This window comes from Trifolium pratense, linkage group LG1 (assembly GCF_020283565.1).
Source record: "Trifolium pratense cultivar HEN17-A07 linkage group LG1, ARS_RC_1.1, whole genome shotgun sequence".
Classification (NCBI taxonomy): Eukaryota; Viridiplantae; Streptophyta; class Magnoliopsida; order Fabales; family Fabaceae; genus Trifolium; species Trifolium pratense.
Window position 1 is genome coordinate 50659246 of NC_060059.1, and position 18608 is coordinate 50677853.

Genomic DNA, 18608 nt, shown 5'->3' on the forward strand with positions numbered 1-18608 from the left:
ACCACTTTGTCAATTAGAATATAGTTTGACGTAAATAATTGATGTTGAACTTTTCCAATATTAGTCTACATTCTCAACTAATGTTTTTTTATATTTAATTTAATTTAATATTCCCCCCACCCCATAACATGCCCCCCTACTTTTACAAATGTCATCAAGTGCCGCAAAAGTGATCTCAGTAATCAGTGGCAACAATTGTGCACTTTCAATTAGTCATCTAGTGTCTGACTTTGAATATTGTACCTCATAAATTTGGCAAAAATGTGTACTTATAACAAGTACACATGTGATGTGTATGAGGTACCTTTTTCTAAGACGTTTCTCGTGCAAAGGAAGTAAATAGTAGAGTCCAATGGTTGAGCAAGTGATGTGTATGAGGTACTTTTTACACTATAATTGCATTATGTGTGCTTGGAGTGGAATGTTTGTGTATCTTTAGTGCGTGTTTAGAATCACCGTGAGTTGCACGAAATCATAGTGGCACTATTTCATAAAAGCTGAAAAAAGTTTCACAAACGAGTTTCTTAATCTCATAAGATATCAAAAGCAAGAATTAGTCACACCTTTCAAACAGGGATGGTTTCAGGGTAATTCTGAATTTCTAATTACTAAATGTATGGAAATATGCATCTGCTACTAACATGGAAAAGGACTTGTTCATGTTTCCTTATATAAGTAGTAATAATGACAAAGACCTTCTAGATTGGCCTGTTTGGTGGTTTACATCAGTACAATGGATTCTATACATTCACAATGGATTTTGCAAATTAAAAATAATTGCATAAGTGGCTTATTATTCAAAGAAAATTTGTTTTGAAATATAGACTTATCCCTCCAAAGTCCTACCTTCCAAAATCCAACTCCAAAACATACCCTAAGTGATAAGTATGCAAGTGTGTGTGAGAGCATTATAGTAACTTGAGTCAATCATAATTGTTGAAGTTTCAGCCTGAAATAAATCAATAAACCTCTCATTTCTTGAGACCATTTCAGAGCAGAGAAATAATCTGCATATCCGGAGAAGGTAATTACCACAAACTGAAAATGAAGAGGCAACAAAGCTTATGAATTGGTCAATGAAATTTTCACCACATGCTCATAGTTAAATTATTGATCAACTTATTGATTTTCACTGTTACAACCATCCACAAGTATTCTCTTCATATGATCAACTAGTCCTTGAATCTGCTCTCTTGAATGAAGGGGTGAAGGATATATACAAGCACAATCTAACTTTCCATTCCGTATGGCATCAAACATGGCTAAGGATGGGCCAACACCATGTGCGGAAGCGCAACCCAAATAGTCTTCCAATCCAAGTTCTTCATGCATTTCAGTTGACTCGTCAATGACAAGGTCTTCAAAAACAGAGACCAATGCAGTTCTAAGGGATGACGATGGTGTCAAACCAGGGTTATCAATGGCCTTGCACATGAGGAAGTTCAGGTCAGACATATCTGAGAAATGCTTGTTGTAATTTACAGCATTTTCAAAAGATGCATAGCTTCTCTTTGCCAACTCCCATAAGGATTCTCCGGACACATCATGAGTGTTTAAAATGGCAGAATGGTAAAATCCTGAACCAAACAACAGATGAATAAGCAAGAATGTCAAACTTTTGCCAAACAATTTAAAAGGTACTACCTCCATCAGTATGCTTGGCTCATGAATAATTGGAAAATTGCAATATTTGGAGGTACTCAAGTTCATTAATTTCGCTATTTAGTTTGAAAGCTGGGAACCTAATTGCACTGCTAAACAATCTGAACAAGTTTTTGACAACCAGTCATGCGTAAATGCCAAAGTACCGCCATATTGGATGCATGTGCGAAAACACATTACACTAAGAGTGCATACCAATTAAATCTATAAACCAAACAAAAAATGGAACAAAGAATACCAGAAACTATGGCATACCACAATGGCTGCTGGGAAGTACTGGATCGAGAAGTCGGCGACAATCCATGAGTGTTACTACAGCATATTTTTCGGTTTGATAATCAGGAAGGCGCTTAGAGATCCATGTCGCAAGCATTACAGCTGCTGCAAGTGCCGCACAAAGTTTAATTCCTCTTGATTTGCACCCCTACATAATCTTGCATGATTAACTTCATACATTCAATGGCCAGATAATATGCAAAAAGTGGGTACGCAGTAGAATGCCATATCGGTCAAATTTCAAAACAATTAGATTATTGGATGCATAACAAACAGATTTAGCATTTTGAAGAAGCTTTTATTAGGTGAGTTGGCTTATATTATTCAGTGCATAAATTGGCTGCTACTTTCTCCAAAACCAAATCTGAACTATCACTTTGCTAAGTTGATTCTAAATTAATTGATATTTTAGAAGAGTTTGGATCACACCACCAGGGTATGTGATGAAACACAAACTCTTTTTAGTTCTTATCAGACTTGACTTTTAAGAGTGACTTGTTCTCTGTATATATGTAATGTGCTAGGGGTGTTCAAAATAACTGTCGAACTGAACCGAATTGTCGAACCGAACTGAACCGAACCAAAATTAACTGAACCGATTTAGGAGTTCACTAACTGAACCTATATTTTAACCACAGTTCATTAACCGAAACTGAACTGCAAATAACTGAACCGCCATTAAAAACTGAACTGCAAGTTGAGAAAAGTTCAAAATCAAATTGGATTATGAATGGAGAATTCAAAATCAATTGATTTTAAGTTTTGATGATGAATCTTGTTGTTCTCTGTTCTCACCTCAAAATGGATTTGATTTTGAAAAAATAGATATGAAATCAATTGATTTTGAACAAATTAGAGAAATTCAATCCTAAAAAGAGAAAAGAAAAAACAAATTAAAACTGATTTTTATAAATTAGGCAAACCTCAAAACTTTTAAACGTGATTATGAATTGGATTTCAGAAACTTTCAAAGAGAAAAAGAACATTAAAGAAGATGACAAAGGTGGAGGACCGGAGGTGGTGTATCGGTGCTTACATAAAAAAACACACACAGTTCAGACTTTGAAAGTTAACAACGGTTCAGTTCAGTTCAAAATCAAGAACCGGTTAACTGAACCATTAATACGGTTCGGTTCGGTTTGACAGAAAAGGTTCAGTTTGGTTCTGTAGAACTGTTATTATGGTTCAGTTCAGTTTTCTGTCTGAACTGAACCATGAACAGTCCTAAATGTGCCACGCTAGGCAACATATGTGACAAGAAATTTAGTCCAGGCCATAGATGTCCCAAAAAACTGTTACAAGTCCTGACAATGGCTGAAGAAGAACATAAAGAACAGAAGGCCTATGAAGATGTGGCTGAATTCAAGTTCTGAGACCCTGGTGGACACTTATGTAATCTTCTGAGACCCTAGTGGACACTTATGTAATCTTCTTGAGGACAAGGTGATTCTTTTGGAGGGAGTTTATTTTATTTTTTTTGACGGTTTTGGGGGGAGTATTGTTAGGTCTAATATTAGTAAACATTATTAGGCGGGTATTATTTTATTAGGCAGAAATTATTATATTACTATGTATTAGGAAGTACTTATGTTTTTAGGCACTTATTGGATAAATAAGTTGCTGGATAAACAGCGAATCTGAAGGAAAAAGTCAGTAGGCAATTATTTGGGATTGGATATTTGTTGGGAGAGACTGAACGATCGAAATCTTGGAATGGAGAGACCAAGACTTTTAAATTCTTAGAAGGGCATTGTAATTAACCTATATTTTCGTATTCTTTTGGTCAGTTTACCATTCTGTTTCTATTATAATCCTATTCTACCATCAATAAAAGTCAGTTATTGCTATTAATTATAATTGTGGTACCAGTTTCTATCAGTTTGCTAATGAGGATTGCAATATTCAAGATTGATTTTTAACATTTGAAAAGATAGAATATGTAGTTATAAGCCAAGCTATACTAGTTCTATACTACATTTAATTGTTCTGTTGTATCAAAGGGTATAAGTGTGTGCAAATATAGAGTAATCCTTGGAATTGAGTAGAACCACATGAATAGCAAAACTCTCCTAAGGAGTTTTAAAGTTGTTGCTCTCTCCTCAAAAGTTGTTGCCCACTCTCTTCTCAAATAACTTGACCGACATTTAAATTTTTTAAGAGTAAATTAGTAATGTTCAATTCTCAGAAATATTTCTTTGTAATATGCATTTTATTTAAGGTCACTTTGGGCTTCTTGCAAAATGTTAATAGTTTTTTTTTTTTTTTGCTGCTATTATAAAATTCATTGTCTACAATGCCTTATATATGTACTCTGTTTCTTTATTCTTTATATGTACTCTGTTTCTTTACTCTTTATAGGATAGGAAAAGGATGAAGCTGAAATAAAGACTCCTTGAATAATTTTAGTAAACCACCGAATCGGTCCCTGACTCTAACATTGTAAGACACTTTCATATAGGTCCTTGACTTTATGAATATTATAAAAAGATCTCTGACTCTAATTTTACTCGTTAGTCCTTCAAAAAATATGTTAGGAACTAAATTAAGAATAAGTAGGGGAGTTATAAGGATGACTTGGTAGCAGAGGTGGATGAGTTAGGGAGTGGAGGGATAAGGATGCCAGGGGTTTCACTCCCACCACAACAAAAAACTAACAACACTAATTACTAACAAATAAGGATAAGTGGATAATATTAAGGACCAAATTGCTAGTAAGTTGGAAAATATAGACTTTAATTGATAGTAAGTGATTAAATATAAGGATAAATTTGACAATTTAATAGAGTCATGGACCATTTTAAAATGTTCATAAAGTCAAAGACCTATTTGTGGGTGATTTACTCCCTTAAATTTATAAGACCTATTATAGGGTGAATGTAGATAATCACTATAGACATCATCGAATAACTAAAACATAATGAAAATCAATGAACATTCATAACAAAATAAAAAAATGAATACAAAATTATCCCATCAGACGCGTCAAATTTTAACAAAAAGAAGTTGCATTGGAGAGATAGGTACATCTTGCACCCATATCTGTCCCCATATGCATATCCTCAATTACCCTTCCAGACAACGACCCCAATACATAATACAAACGTCTCTCCAATCACCTCTCACTATATGTTATTATTAATTCAAATAAAACAAAATTAGTGGACCTACCGGCTACCACATTTGTTTTTGTAATGAAACATAATCTTATCTTACTACTATAATAACAAATTTTAATCAAAATAAAAATTCTGTAATGATTCAAAAAATCAAATACTTTATTACAAACATAATAAAATATTATATTCACTAATAAAAAAAATATGATAAAATACTAGTAACATTTATCTCATGTTCGCAATATCTCAATAAGTCTAACTCTAACTCAACTGCAAAATGTCGACATTGTTTTTTTCAAACAAGAAATGTCGACATTGTTAGGCTAAATATTTGTGGTATATTGAGTTCGAACTCGAAATCTCTCATAGCTAAGTTTTATGCGGTGTTTACCATTTCATCTATACACAACAAAAAACTTAATAGTACACAATCTAAAAGAGAAAACACAAAATTGTAGCATAATTATTCTTATAATTTTTTTTTAAACTCGGTATTCAAGGACACTAATTTCACCGTCCACTAAGAGGCTAAATTGAAACTAGAGTGTTTGTTTCGTATGAACTGACCCAACACAGAAAGTTATTAGTGGAAAAATTAGTTAATAATATCCATGAAATCTTGAACCTATACTATGATAGTATATGATAAATTGACAACAACACACACAGTAATGATATTTGTACGTGGTTTAAAAAATAAGACACGGACACGGACACAATGATATCCATGAAATCTTGAACGTGACACTATGATAGTATACTATGAAGCACAGCACGGACACGGACACATACGGCGGACATGACACGGACACATACGTCGACACCGATAATAATTTAAGAAAATGACATAATTAAGTGTAATTATAAGAGTCGGGTGTCCCGTGGACGGGACACGGCTAATATGAGGAATGTCCGTGCTTCATAGATAGTATATGATAAATTGACAACGACACACAGAGTAATGATATTTGTATACGAGAAATGAAAATAGAAGTAAAAGTGATTACTCACATCTAGAAGCCGCTTGGTTTCATCAGCATTCAGTTGCAACCTCACAATCCTAGAGCTTCGAGGAGGATCAGCATTCACAAAACTCAAATTCGAAAACCTAAACGCATTAAGCGAGTAACCAAGCACGTCAAACCCACGCGCCCAAAACGGTTTATTCTTCTTCCCTTCAGGAATCAGATCCTCAATTGCAAGATTCACCTTCTCACCACCCTTAACTTCACCTCCACCACCATCTTCACCACCTCTTCCAGCAACAAGCCTCAACAATTCCTTCAACAACGCAACCGCCGCAGCACGGTCACAAACCGACGTATGCAACCGCAAAAACACCGCAAACCGTTTCTCATCAATCGTATACGTACTAGCATACATAACATCTACATCATTAGGATCTCGCCACGTGTCACGGTTCATCTCGTGTTCGAGTAAAGCATGGAAAGGATCGATTGAATCATGATCGTTAGCTTGTGTTTGGAGGATTTGGGAAGTTGATTGAAGATCGAAGGGTTGGATTTGAACGCGAGGATTTGGAGGAGTTACGAATTGGAAAGTGTTGGTGGTTGTGTCGAAATGGATCTTTGAACGGAGGATTGGATGGGAAATTTGGAGTTTGTGGAGGGCGTTTTGGAGATGAGGGATTTGTGGAGGTTTAGATAGAAGGAGACTTAGGACGGTGGAACCGGTGCCGCCGGGAACGGCTTTGCACCAGCCGTATTCGGTGCCGCCGACGGGTCGGGTTGGGAGTGATGGTTGATCTGGGTTTTCACTCCCGCGTTCTTGGGCCATGGTGTTGTTTTGTTAGAATTAGAATGAGATGAGAAGGGAGTGTGGAAATGTAACACAAGTACAAAGAAGCGAGGAAAGTGATAACATCATCTATTATTGCGTATTATTATTAGATTAGACTTGTCTATAATTGAGGACAAATTATTAGTTGGCATTTTCTTATGGGGTCATGCTAACCGGGGGCACCGGTTAAGAAAACCAAAAAAGGAAATTTTAAAATTGAAAATAACACTTTTTAGACTTTTGAGGCGTTGACTGCACAAACTTCAATATGATATTACTATATTTGGTTCCTTAAATAGTGCCCCGGGGGCACTCTTTAGCATTTTCCTTTCTTATGTATTGCTAAATGATGATAAATTGATGGCTATATATTTGTCTTTTATCTCTATTTTATTTTTATTTAAAAAGTTTTAAATCAGTTTAATTGGTCCATAATGTTGCAATTGAAAAAGAAAAAAAAAATCGAAGTCAACATAAGTTTGTCATTTTTTTAAAATCTTGAGCTAGTTTCGTCTAACTTTCTGTTAAATTTTGAGCTAATTTCGTCTAAAACTTTTTGTGGCATTCTCCCAAGTTGTCCACGTATGCAACTCTATTAGCCACACAAACGATTTAAATATAAATTTGACTAAAATGACTAATTCGAAATATTTTAAATGTAAAGGACAAAAAAAATTGAAACATAAAATAAATGTAAAGGATCAAACATGCAATTAAGTCATAATACTTGTATGTCATCGACATTTGAACCTATTATTTGGTCACATTCACATTTGAAGATTTGTCAACGAAGCCACAAATAATTTGCTTACCATGCTCCCTTCATCTTTAGAGATCAAGAATGTTGTTTTTCAATGAACAAAGATGGGGCTCCTGGTCCTGATGGGTTTGGAGCTTTTTTCTTTCAAACTTATTGGGATGTTATCAAAACTTATGTCTATGAAGCAGTTCTTGAATTTTTTCAACATAATTGGATCATGCCTAATAATTACAATGCTAACACAATTGTGTTGATTCCTAAAGATTCTAATGCAGACATCATTGCCCAATTTAGCCCAATTGCTTTGGCTAATTTTAAATTCAAGATCATTTTGAAGGTGTTAGTTAGCAGGCTAACATTATCTCTAAAGAGCAAAAAGGGGTTTATTAAAGGTAGTGAAATCAAATATTGTATTTGTTTGAGTTCAGAAGCTATTAACTTGTTGCACAAGAAATCCTATGGAGGCAAGCTATCAAGATTGATATAGCTAAGACTTTTGACACCCTTGACTGGAGTTTCTTGTTAAAAGTGCTTAATGCTTTCGGCTTTAGCCCTTTGTTCTAAAATTGGATTCATACCATATTACATGCTGCAAAGCTATCCATTTCCATAAATGGTAAGCATGAAGGCTTCTTTGATTGTTCTAGAGGAGTGAGACAAGGGAATCCATTTTCACCACTTCTTTTAGTCTTGCAGAGGAGGTGTTAAGTAGAGACCTTACTAAACTTGTGTTGTGGAGGAAGGTAAACTAAAACCTCTGAAGGGTTCAGCATAGGTACTTTAGCTTTCATCTATATATCTTGGAGTCCCAATCTTTAAAGGAAAGCCAAAAGCTATTTACTTCCAACCTCTTGTTGATAAGATAAAGACCAAACTTGCCTCATGGAAAGCTTCTTTACTCTCCTATATATGCTGGAAGAGGTCAGTTAATCAAAAGTGTATTTCAAAGCATGATGATTTACTCTATCTCTATCTATTCTTGGCCTGTTAGTTTAATTAAAGAGCTTGAAAGATCCAGATATAGGGCACTAATGAAAGAAAGAGCTTTGAAAATCCAACCGAGATGTGCAAAAGAATGGGGTAAATTATGGAAGATCCAAGCACGACCTAAATCCAAACACTTGCTATGGAGGATTTGTAAGGATTGTTTACCTTCCCAACTTAGATTAAGAAATTGTTTCGTCCAATGTCCAACTGAATGTCCGGTATTTACGGTAGAAACAATGGTGGATTGGCACATATTCTTTGATTGTGAAGGGAGCAAGGAAGCTTGGAATGTCATGGACTGGAACATGTTCTACAAAAATGGATGCAAAGTGAGCCAAAATATAAAGGAATGTATTTTTAATATATGCTGTCATGAGAGTATGCTAACAGCAGGTAAAGCTTCGATTTTGATTTGGCATATATGGCAGAACCGAAACAGCTTTGTATGGATACATAGCAAAATAAGTGCAAGACATGTGGGCATGAAGGCTATTCAAGCATGGGAAGAGTGGACCACAGTACAAGGCATATTTGATGAACAAAACCAAACAATTATGCAGCACAATAACCGAATTTTGCAGCAGCCAAGAGTGAACCCGATAGCAGCACATTGGACTCCACCTTGCCCCGGTTTCTTGAAGTGTAATGTCGATGCTAGTTTTAATGATGCAGCTAGATCCACGGGAAGAGGATGGGGATGGTGCTTATAAACATAAGGGATCAAATTGAAACTTAAAATAAATTTAAGGGACCAAATATGCAATTAAGTCAAATAATAAAGAGTTTCATGGACATGCTACATTAGTGTAAAATATTTTTACACGAATGTCCAATAGGAATCAATTATTCCTCCACATCATATCATTAGAGTGGGGTGTAGTAGAGTGATTTGGCTGAATACATAATTGACATTGAATGATAGTATAAAATAATTTTACATTTTCGATGCATGTCCCATTTTCTCAATAATAAACACATAATTATTTAGAATAAAACATTTTGGGGTTTAAAAATTAAAACATTTTATTATATAATATATTTCACATGTAATTAAATATGTCAATTTTATATTGATATTTAATAGTGTCTTTACTGTTTTTCTAGATGTGTCCTTTGATTTATTTTTATACATAAAATAGTACATTTATCAAAACATATCAAATATTTCCTCGGGTCTTTTTTATAAGAAACACTTCACCTATATAGATTCATTGAATCATTAATGTATATGATCTACCTTAAAGACTAGATACATTAATTATTTAATAAATCTAAAAAAATAAAATGTTTCTTATAAAAAAAATCAGAGAAAATATATTAATAAATTTAAACTTTTTATATATTTGTTTTCTTCTTTCCTGAACACCTATAAATATATGTTCTTGTTTTATCTATTATATTATTCTAACTTTCAAATAACATAAGTTATTCACTTTCATAAAACATTTGTTAAAGGCATAATGCCTCTATTAAATAAAAAATTTCGCATTCTATATGTTTTGATGTTGCTATCAATGGTCAATATTCTTGCAATGGCGAACTACCGTCATGTGAATATTGTTAACTCTTTGGAAGACAATTTAGACTTAACCATTCATTGCAAATCAAAAGATGATGATCTTGGAGTTCATCTTCTTCATCATGGTGATAGTTTTGGTTGGAAATTTCATAATGCCTTTTTTGGCGAAACACTATTCTTTTGTTCCTTTCAATGGAATAATGAATTTCATCACTTTGATATATACATAGCAGGTAGAGATACTTATAGATGTTTTATTTGTGATTGGTCTGTAGTAAAATCTGGACCTTGCCTCAATCTGCCAAAGCAGTCTATTTGCTATCCTTGGGATGAGTAATTAATTATTAATGTAATACCGTTTTTTATCTTAATAAATTATGTATTTGCGGTATTGAGAATCATATCTTTATCTTAATAAATTATGGAATATATTATTGAGCTATCTGTTAGTGGATCATCTAGAAGCAAGAGTGGATGATTGAACTCTTTAGATTATACCATTTCATTGTTATCAATTAGTTGGTTTATAGGGGCTATAGTTTTTAAAATATTAGCAATTATATGATATTGATGAATAAAATTTAGGGTAAATGGTCATTTATCCCCTGCAAAATAAGCAAATTTTCGTTTACCCCCCTATGCAGATTTTTTTTCTGTTTACCCCCTGCAAAAAATAGATTCCCTCATTTTGCCTCCTAGGTGTACAGCAGGACATGTGACTGTGCAAATCTGCTGACGTGGCTTGTACACGTGGAAAAAATCATTTATATTTATTTTTTATATTCCACATCAGATAATTTTTTTAAAAAAAAAAATCCTACAAAATAAAAAAACGAATTTTCTTTTTTTTTTTCCCCAAAATTTGTTTCCTACAAAATTTTAAAAAAAATTTCCTAAAAAAAAAAAAAATCTTTTGTCCTTTAAACAAATTTAAAACTATTTCCAACAAGTAAAAAATGTCCTCCCAAAATAAAAAAATAAATTTTCTTATTTTACTCCGAAATAAAGTTTATTTCCAAAATAAAAATTTTAAAGATTTATTTTCAAATTTTCTTGAATTAAAAAAAAACATAATCTTTATTTTTAAAAACAAAACTTTATTTTATTTTTAATCTCTTTGAATTAAAAAAAATAGAAAAAGAAATTTTATTTGTGTTTTTCTCTTGTACCAAAACCATTTGCCCTAGAACTAGAAAAATAGAAAGAAGCAGAAGACAATAACGAAGTAGAAGACGACGAAGAATACGATCACGACGGTGGAAGAAAATGATTCCGACGAAGATTCTGTTGTTTTTTTAATTCAAAAAGGTTTGGAAATAAATCTTTAAAATCTTTATTTTGGGAGCAAAATAAGAAAATTAGTTTTTTTATTTTTGGAAAAAAAAATTATTTGTAGGAAATTTTTTTAAAATTTTGCAGTAAAAAAATTTTATTTGTAGGATTTATTTTATTTTGGAAAAAAAAATAAATAAGAAAATTTGTTTTTTTTATTTTATAGGAAAAAAATTTAATTTTTTTTGTAGGATTTTTTTATTTTGAAAAAAAAATAAATAAGAATTTTTTTTAAAAATTTTGTAGGAAAAAAATTTTAAATTTTTTTTTTTTTGAAAAAAATATTATCTGACGTGGAATTTTAAAAATAAATATAAACGTTTTTTCCATGTGTACAAGTCACGTCAGCAAAATTGCACAGTCACTTGTCCTGCTGTACACACAGGGGGCAAAATGAGGGAATCAATTTTTTATAGGGGGGTAAACAGAAAAAAAATCTGCATAGGGGGGTAAACAAAAATTTGCTTATTTTGCAGGTGGGTAAATGATCATTTACCCTAAAATTTATATGGTATCTCTAAAAAAACACACGAGAGGCTGTATAAGTTTATGTAGAGTTTGACATTAATATATTCTATTGGCTGTTTTCCCGTGCAAAGAATGCATATTTTTTTGAATTGTGTAATATTAAATCAAATTTCACGGATAATGAAATCATACCAGTCCATCAAGTTGTTTATTGAAAACCAGATTTTTTACCTGTAACATTTTGACAGGATGTGTTTTCATAATATATAATTATCCATTTTATTTGATCACAAATTTATATAGCATTTGAAAATTAAAAATTATGTACAAAATTACTAAAATTTGGTGCTTCCTGTGCGTTAACACAGGTACTCAGACTAGGTAAAAATACCTACACCAAAAAAGAATGTTATTTTAATTTTTTTATCAATAAAAAAAAAGAATGTTATTGAAAGTCGGTACTTCCAAGTTCAACTATCAATGTTGTTTTTCCAGAAGTATGATTATGCATTATATTTTGGTTTTACATAGAAATAATGCATATCTTTTTGAATTGTGTAATATTAAGGCAAATTTCACGGATACTGAAATCTTAATTGTCTGACGAGTTCTATATTGATGAATATATATTTATTTACTATAATATTTTGACCATACGTATATTTACTGTACGAAATTACTACAAGACGGTGTTTCCTGTGCGTTAGCACGGGCACTGGAACTAGTATATAAAAAACACATAATAAAAATCATATTTTTTACTAAAAAAAATCATATTTATTTAAAAATTACTTATTTAAATAAAAGGAGAAAGAAAAAAAACATTATAGAGGGGTGATAGTGATACTGTGTAAAAAAATGGTCAAAAGCCAACCGATTCATTAAAGAGTCTCGGTTAGTCACCAAGTAGAGAGATAGATTATAAGGAACTCACCGAGGCTTAGAGTCTCAACTCACTTCCTTTATTGTTTTTTTTTTTTGACAGAATTGAGTGATCGGTTATAAAAGTTTAGATATTGATAATATGCTTGCAATTTTAGGAAGTTTGTCTTTTTCATTTATAGCAAACCGTACCATCTAGTAAAATATACTAGTACATGTTTAAGGGTGTTCTCGTTTTAAGAAAATGATAAGTTATATTGAAATTCATAGTAAAATATGATTAGACTATAATTCTATATAGGAACCACCGGATTTGTGTCCTCTAAATTCTAAAGTGAGCAATTCATCATAGAGAGTATAAAGTTGAAAATATCAACCATTAATTACCAACAAAATTAAAATAGAATCATAACAAATAATGAGTTTGTTAAAATAAAAACTTTTTTTTTGACAAATTAAAATAAAAATTTAGTTTTTTTTTACTTTACACTTTTATTTAGTTTAGTTGATGAAAATCTAAGAACAACCATCTATAGAGTTGCGCATCATTAACAATGAAAAATGAAATAAGACAGCAAAAAAAAAAAATAGATGTAAGTCATTCATATTCTTTCTTTTGTACTTCAATCTATTATCCTGAGAAAAAACTTTAGAAAAGACAACTACTAGTTCTGTGAGCTTAGTTCAGTTGACATGACAGAAACATCGCATTATATATATGCATGAGGTTGAAGATTCGAACACCAATCAAACCATTTATCCACTTTAAGAATGAAATTTTTAATCACTAAGTTATTTGACGAAGAAAAAAAAAACCAATATACACTTAAGTGGCTTTCCATCATCATATAGACCATTCCAAGCTTTACTTTATTAGTCAACCAATGTGTATCACATTCCTATCTAGAAAACATCCTCCGATCATCTAAAGCCAAAATATCAACCACAAACAAGACGTCTAAAAATTTGAATTATTATTACTACGCGTTTTTTCCACAAGCAACAGTACAAGAGCTTTATCATCAAATACGCGTTTTCCCACGGGCAACCGTACAAGAGCTTTTCTTCAAAATTTGACTCAGAGGACTCACTATTGGTAGAGAAATGACACGAGCAAACAGTTCAAAGAGGGTGTGGATCATGCGTTTTACATTCCAGACTTTCTAGTACTATAGGGTTGTGGATCTTCTTAAAAGGGTTTAAAGAGTCATGCATAGGCATAGCAATGTTATGTCTCATAAATCTCTAGATGTAATTTTTAAGAAGATATTTTTGTGATTTTGTCATTTAAAAGGGATTTGCGATTCAATTTATTGTCTGTTATTTACCTTTCATTCATATGTAATTATTATTATTAGCCAATGCAATTCAGAGAGAAAAACAAGGGATTGTAATCGACAACAAGAAAAGATTGTAGTGAAGTGCGACTAACAAAGATTTATAATAAAATAATCTGAACTGTTAATTTAAATCTAATGGTTATAATTTATTGTTCCTCATTTCTCATATATACTCCCCCAAATTATAAGGGAAAAAAACCCATTTTTTTTGTCCCAAATTATAAGAGAAAAAATCATTTTCAAGAATGTTTTTCCCTTGATCTCATAAAATTAAATGCAAATCGCATTTAATTTTCTCTCTCTCCCATTTTCTCAATAAATAACAACCAATAAAAATTGGTTTTACATCTTCCTATGCAACTTATTCCAAGAAAAACCCACAAAAACATATTTCAAATTATCATGTTTTATTTTTTCTTAATAAGTGTAATTTTTTTATTTTCCCTTATAATTTGGGACGGATGGAGTACATACATATATGTATACACACACAAAGTAGAATTACAAAAAAAAAAATTAGAATTTAAAAAACCGCGAGTAAACCATTTTTCCAAAGTTTTATTTGAAGAAGATAAATTAGCCCACCCAAATTTGCGCCAGAGATAATCGAACCTCAGACCTCAAGAGAAGCACACTCCCAGGTCTCAAGCCAATATCAATGCACAAATACAAGTGGATTCCATTTTTCCAATGTTAAAGCACGTGTCCTTGGAAAAATAAAATGATGGAGATGCCTATTTATTATGTTGTGTTTGTGGAGTCACCATTGTGCAATTTTGCTTCATTCACTTTCCTCAAAGATGTCTAGATACAAATGCTTTGTTTTTGTCATTGTTTTCCATTTGAGTCACCAATCATCATTTGGATGTTTGGAACAGGAGAGGCAAGCACTTGTTGAACTCAAAGGAAGTTTTAAGGATCCATCATTTAGACTTTCCTCTTGGGAAGGAAATGATTGTTGCAAATGGAAAGGTGTTAATTGCAGCAACATTACAGGACATGTTGTAATGCTTGATCTTAGCAATCCATATTCAAAACATAAGCTTGAATCTCAACATCTCCATCCTTCTCTTTCACAGTTCAAATATCTTAGTCATTTGGACCTTAGTGGAAACAATTTTAATTCAAGTCCAATACCAAAGTGGATCCATTCTATGAACCATTTACAATTCCTTGATCTCTCTGATTCCCATTTTAGTGGCATGATCCCAAACAATCTAGGAAACCTCACAAAATTGTCCTATCTTGATCTCAGCTACAATTCTTGGTTACACTCTGATGACATCTATTGGGTTTCAAAACTTTCATTGCTTCAATATCTTTCCATGAATGATGTTTTTCTTGGGAAGGTACACAATTTATTCATGGTTGTTAACATGCTTCCTTCTTTGTCAGAATTAGACTTGAGGAACTGCGGCATAATTACACAAATGCATAGTGATCATCAAATTGTTAGTTACACAAATTTTTCTAGCATTGAGTCTCTCTATCTTGCAGACAATAAACTTGATGGTTCAGATCTGAATGCTTTTAGAAACACGAGTACTTCAATTGAAGTTATTGACCTTTCTAACAACAGTCTCAGTTCAGTTCCATTTTGGTTTAGTAATTGTGTCAAACTTGAATATCTCATTCTTAGAAACAATGCTCTTAATGGCTCAATTCCACTCCCTCTTCAAAATTTGACTTCCTTGATAGAGCTTGATCTTTCCCAAAATAACATTGAATATGTTCCATTGTGGTTAGGAGGGTTACAGAGTCTTTCATATCTCAGTCTGGAAGGGAATCAAGTAAACCATATTGAGGATTCTCTCCCAACAATTCTAGGAAATATGTGTCATCTTAAGATACTACATTTGTCTGGAAACCGACTTCAAGGAAATGCACTCGTCGGTAATTTACAACCCGCAAGATGCATTGGATTTGATTTAATGGTACTGGATTTGAGCAACAACAATTTCAATGATCAGCTGCCAATATGGTTGGGACAACTTAAAAATATGGTAGTCCTCACACTTCGTTTGAGTTTTTTCCATGGTCCTATTCCAAATTTTTTGGGAAAATTGTCAAACTTAGAATATTTATCCCTTGCTAACAATCACTTGAATGGATCTATTCCAAACTCTCTAAGAAAACTTAGAAATCTAAGCTACTTGGACATTTCTAATAACCACTTGTTTGGGGGTCTTCCTTGTAGTATAACAGAACTTGTCAATCTAAAGTATCTGCTTCTGAACAATAATAATTTGAGTGGTGTTCTTCCTAATTGTATTGGACAATTTGTCAATCTTAACTCCTTGATTATTTCTTCTAATAATTTTTCTGGTATTATACCTAGGAGTATTGAACAATTAGTTAGTCTAGAACACCTTGATGTGTCAGAAAACTCTCTGAATGGTACAATCCCACAAAATCTTGGTCAACTTTCAAAATTGCACACCCTCTATCTTAGTAAAAACAATTTGCATGGGAAATTTTCCGAAATTTTCCATAAACTTATGAGCCTGCAAAGTTTAGACTTGTCTCTCAACCATTTAGAAGGTATGTTTTCAGAGATAAAGTTTCCTAAGTCACTAGCTTATGTGAACCTCACCAATAACCATATCACTGGATCACTTCCCCAAAACATTGCTCATACATTGCCTAATCTCACTCACTTGCTTCTTGGAAATAACCTCATAAATGATTTCATTCCAAATTCATTGTGCAAAATAAACTCTCTGTACCATATTGACCTTTCAGGCAACAATTTAGTTGGCAACATTCCTAATTGTTGGAGTTCAAGTCAAAGATTAAATGAGATAAACCTATCATCTAACAAACTATCAGGAGTTATTCCAAGCTCGTTTGGTCATCTTTCGACTTTGGTTTGGTTGCATTTGAACAATAATAGTCTTCAAGGGGAGTTTCCAAAATTTTGGGGGAATTTAAAGCAATTGTTAATCTTAGATATTGGAGATAATCAAATATCAGGGACTATACCTTCATCGATTGGAGACGATTTCTCCTTAATCCAAATTCTCAGGTTAAGACAAAACAAGTTCCAAGGGTACATTCCATCAAAACTTTGCAAACTTTCAACTTTGCAAATCTTGGACCTTTCCAACAACATGTTGATAGGTTCAATCCCTCCATGCATTGGAAATCTTACAGCAATGATTCAAGGAAGGAAACCATCGGTTACCTTAGCTCCTAGAGATGGGAAAGATGAGCCGAGGAATTTCGATTGGTTTAGCCAAGATATGTCGAGGTATTTTGAACGGTTTAGCCAAGATAAGTCAAGGAATTTTGATTGGTTAGATCAAGATGTCTCCCAGGTTATCAAAGGAAGAGAAGATCATTATACAAGAAATCTGAAATTGATGTCCAATATGGATTTATCATGCAACAATCTGAGTGGACCTATTCCCAAGGGGATAACTCGTTTAACTGCTTTGAGAGGCCTAAATCTATCACACAATCATTTGTCTGGTGAAATTCCTACAACCATAGGGAACATGAAGTCACTTGAATCATTGGACCTCTCTCATGATCAACTTTCAGGCGCAATTCCACCCAATATGTCTAGCTTAACTTTTCTAAGTGCACTAAACTTGTCCTACAACCACCTTTCAGGACAAATTCCACAAGGCAGGCAATTTTCAACATTTATTGATCCATATATTTATGTTGGCAACGACGTTCTTTGTGGTTCACCATTGTCTACTAATTGTGATCCAGATGAAAATGATAGAGATGAAAGTGGAGATGAAGATGAGAAACAAGACAAGGTTGAGAAATTGTGGTTTTACTTTGTGGTAGCACTTGGGTTTACTACTGGATTTTGGGCAGCGATTGGAGTTTTGTTCTTGAAGAAGGATTGGAGGCATGCTTGCTTTAGATGTGTTGATGAGTTAGTGCACAAGATAAGAAATGATTAAAAACTGAATTCATACTCTCTGTTTTTTGTGGCTTACTTGAGGGGTCATGTAATTTGATTGAAGATGATTAGTCACTTAATTTCTATGTGAAATCTAATTTTGTAATTTCCTTTGTTATGAAAATAAAATCTCCTAATAATTTATAAGGGTATTGGATATCGAATCCTAGACACTTTATTTATTTTAAAGGTGAAATTTTATAAACTAGTTAATAGACTAAAAAACAATGATCTCCTAGTTATATATACTCTATCCGTACCAAAATAAATTACTAAAATGAGATAAAAACTTGTTCCAAAATACTTGACCAACTCAATTTTCAATGCAATTTAGCAGATAATAATAAACTAAATTTATTATGCGATTAAACTTTGATAATATCATGAGAGAGTATCATCAATCCATGAATTTGCATTCCATTCCATGATCTGCATACAAACATAATCGCTTCACCAACCACCGTCTATTTCTCCTTCTTCCTCTTCCATCCTCCATTTCTCTACGGCAAAGTCAGTGATTTGGTGGTGATGAGAACCGGTGATGGCT

At 32.8% G+C, this 18608-nt stretch overlaps 2 protein-coding genes across 2 annotated transcripts; one reads left to right on the forward strand and one right to left on the reverse strand.

Annotated features, from left to right (window-relative positions):
- Positions 1-637: 637 nt before the first annotated feature.
- On the reverse strand, positions 638-7012 carry LOC123903248. Its single transcript, XM_045953194.1, has 3 exons — positions 6066-7012; positions 1918-2086; positions 638-1577 (listed from the first exon to the last, which is right to left on the reverse strand). The coding sequence occupies exons 1-3, from the start codon at positions 6849-6851 to the stop codon at positions 1120-1122; spliced, it is 1413 nt and encodes a 470-aa protein (XP_045809150.1). The 5' UTR covers positions 6852-7012; the 3' UTR covers positions 638-1119.
- A 7566-nt stretch (positions 7013-14578) lies between these two features.
- Positions 14579-18286, forward strand: LOC123903249 (receptor-like protein EIX2). Its single transcript, XM_045953196.1, has one exon. The coding sequence runs from the start codon at positions 14886-14888 to the stop codon at positions 18060-18062; it is 3177 nt and encodes a 1058-aa protein (XP_045809152.1). The 5' UTR covers positions 14579-14885; the 3' UTR covers positions 18063-18286.
- The last annotated feature ends 322 nt before the right edge of the window (positions 18287-18608 follow it).

Bases quoted from the DNA above. Each gene is read 5' to 3' on its own strand.
- LOC123903248 (XM_045953194.1), bottom strand. From the start codon at position 6,851: ATGGCCCAAGAACGCGGGAGTGAAAACCCAGATCAACCATCACTCCCA. The intron at 2,087-6,065 runs GTGAGTAATCAC...AAGATTATGTAG, and splicing joins AAACCAAGCGGCTTCTAGAT to GGGTGCAAATCAAGAGGAAT. The intron at 1,578-1,917 runs GTATGCCATAGT...TGTTTGGTTCAG, and splicing joins ACTTCCCAGCAGCCATTGTG to GATTTTACCATTCTGCCATT.
- LOC123903249 (XM_045953196.1), top strand. From the start codon at position 14,886: ATGTTGTGTTTGTGGAGTCACCATTGTGCAATTTTGCTTCATTCACTT.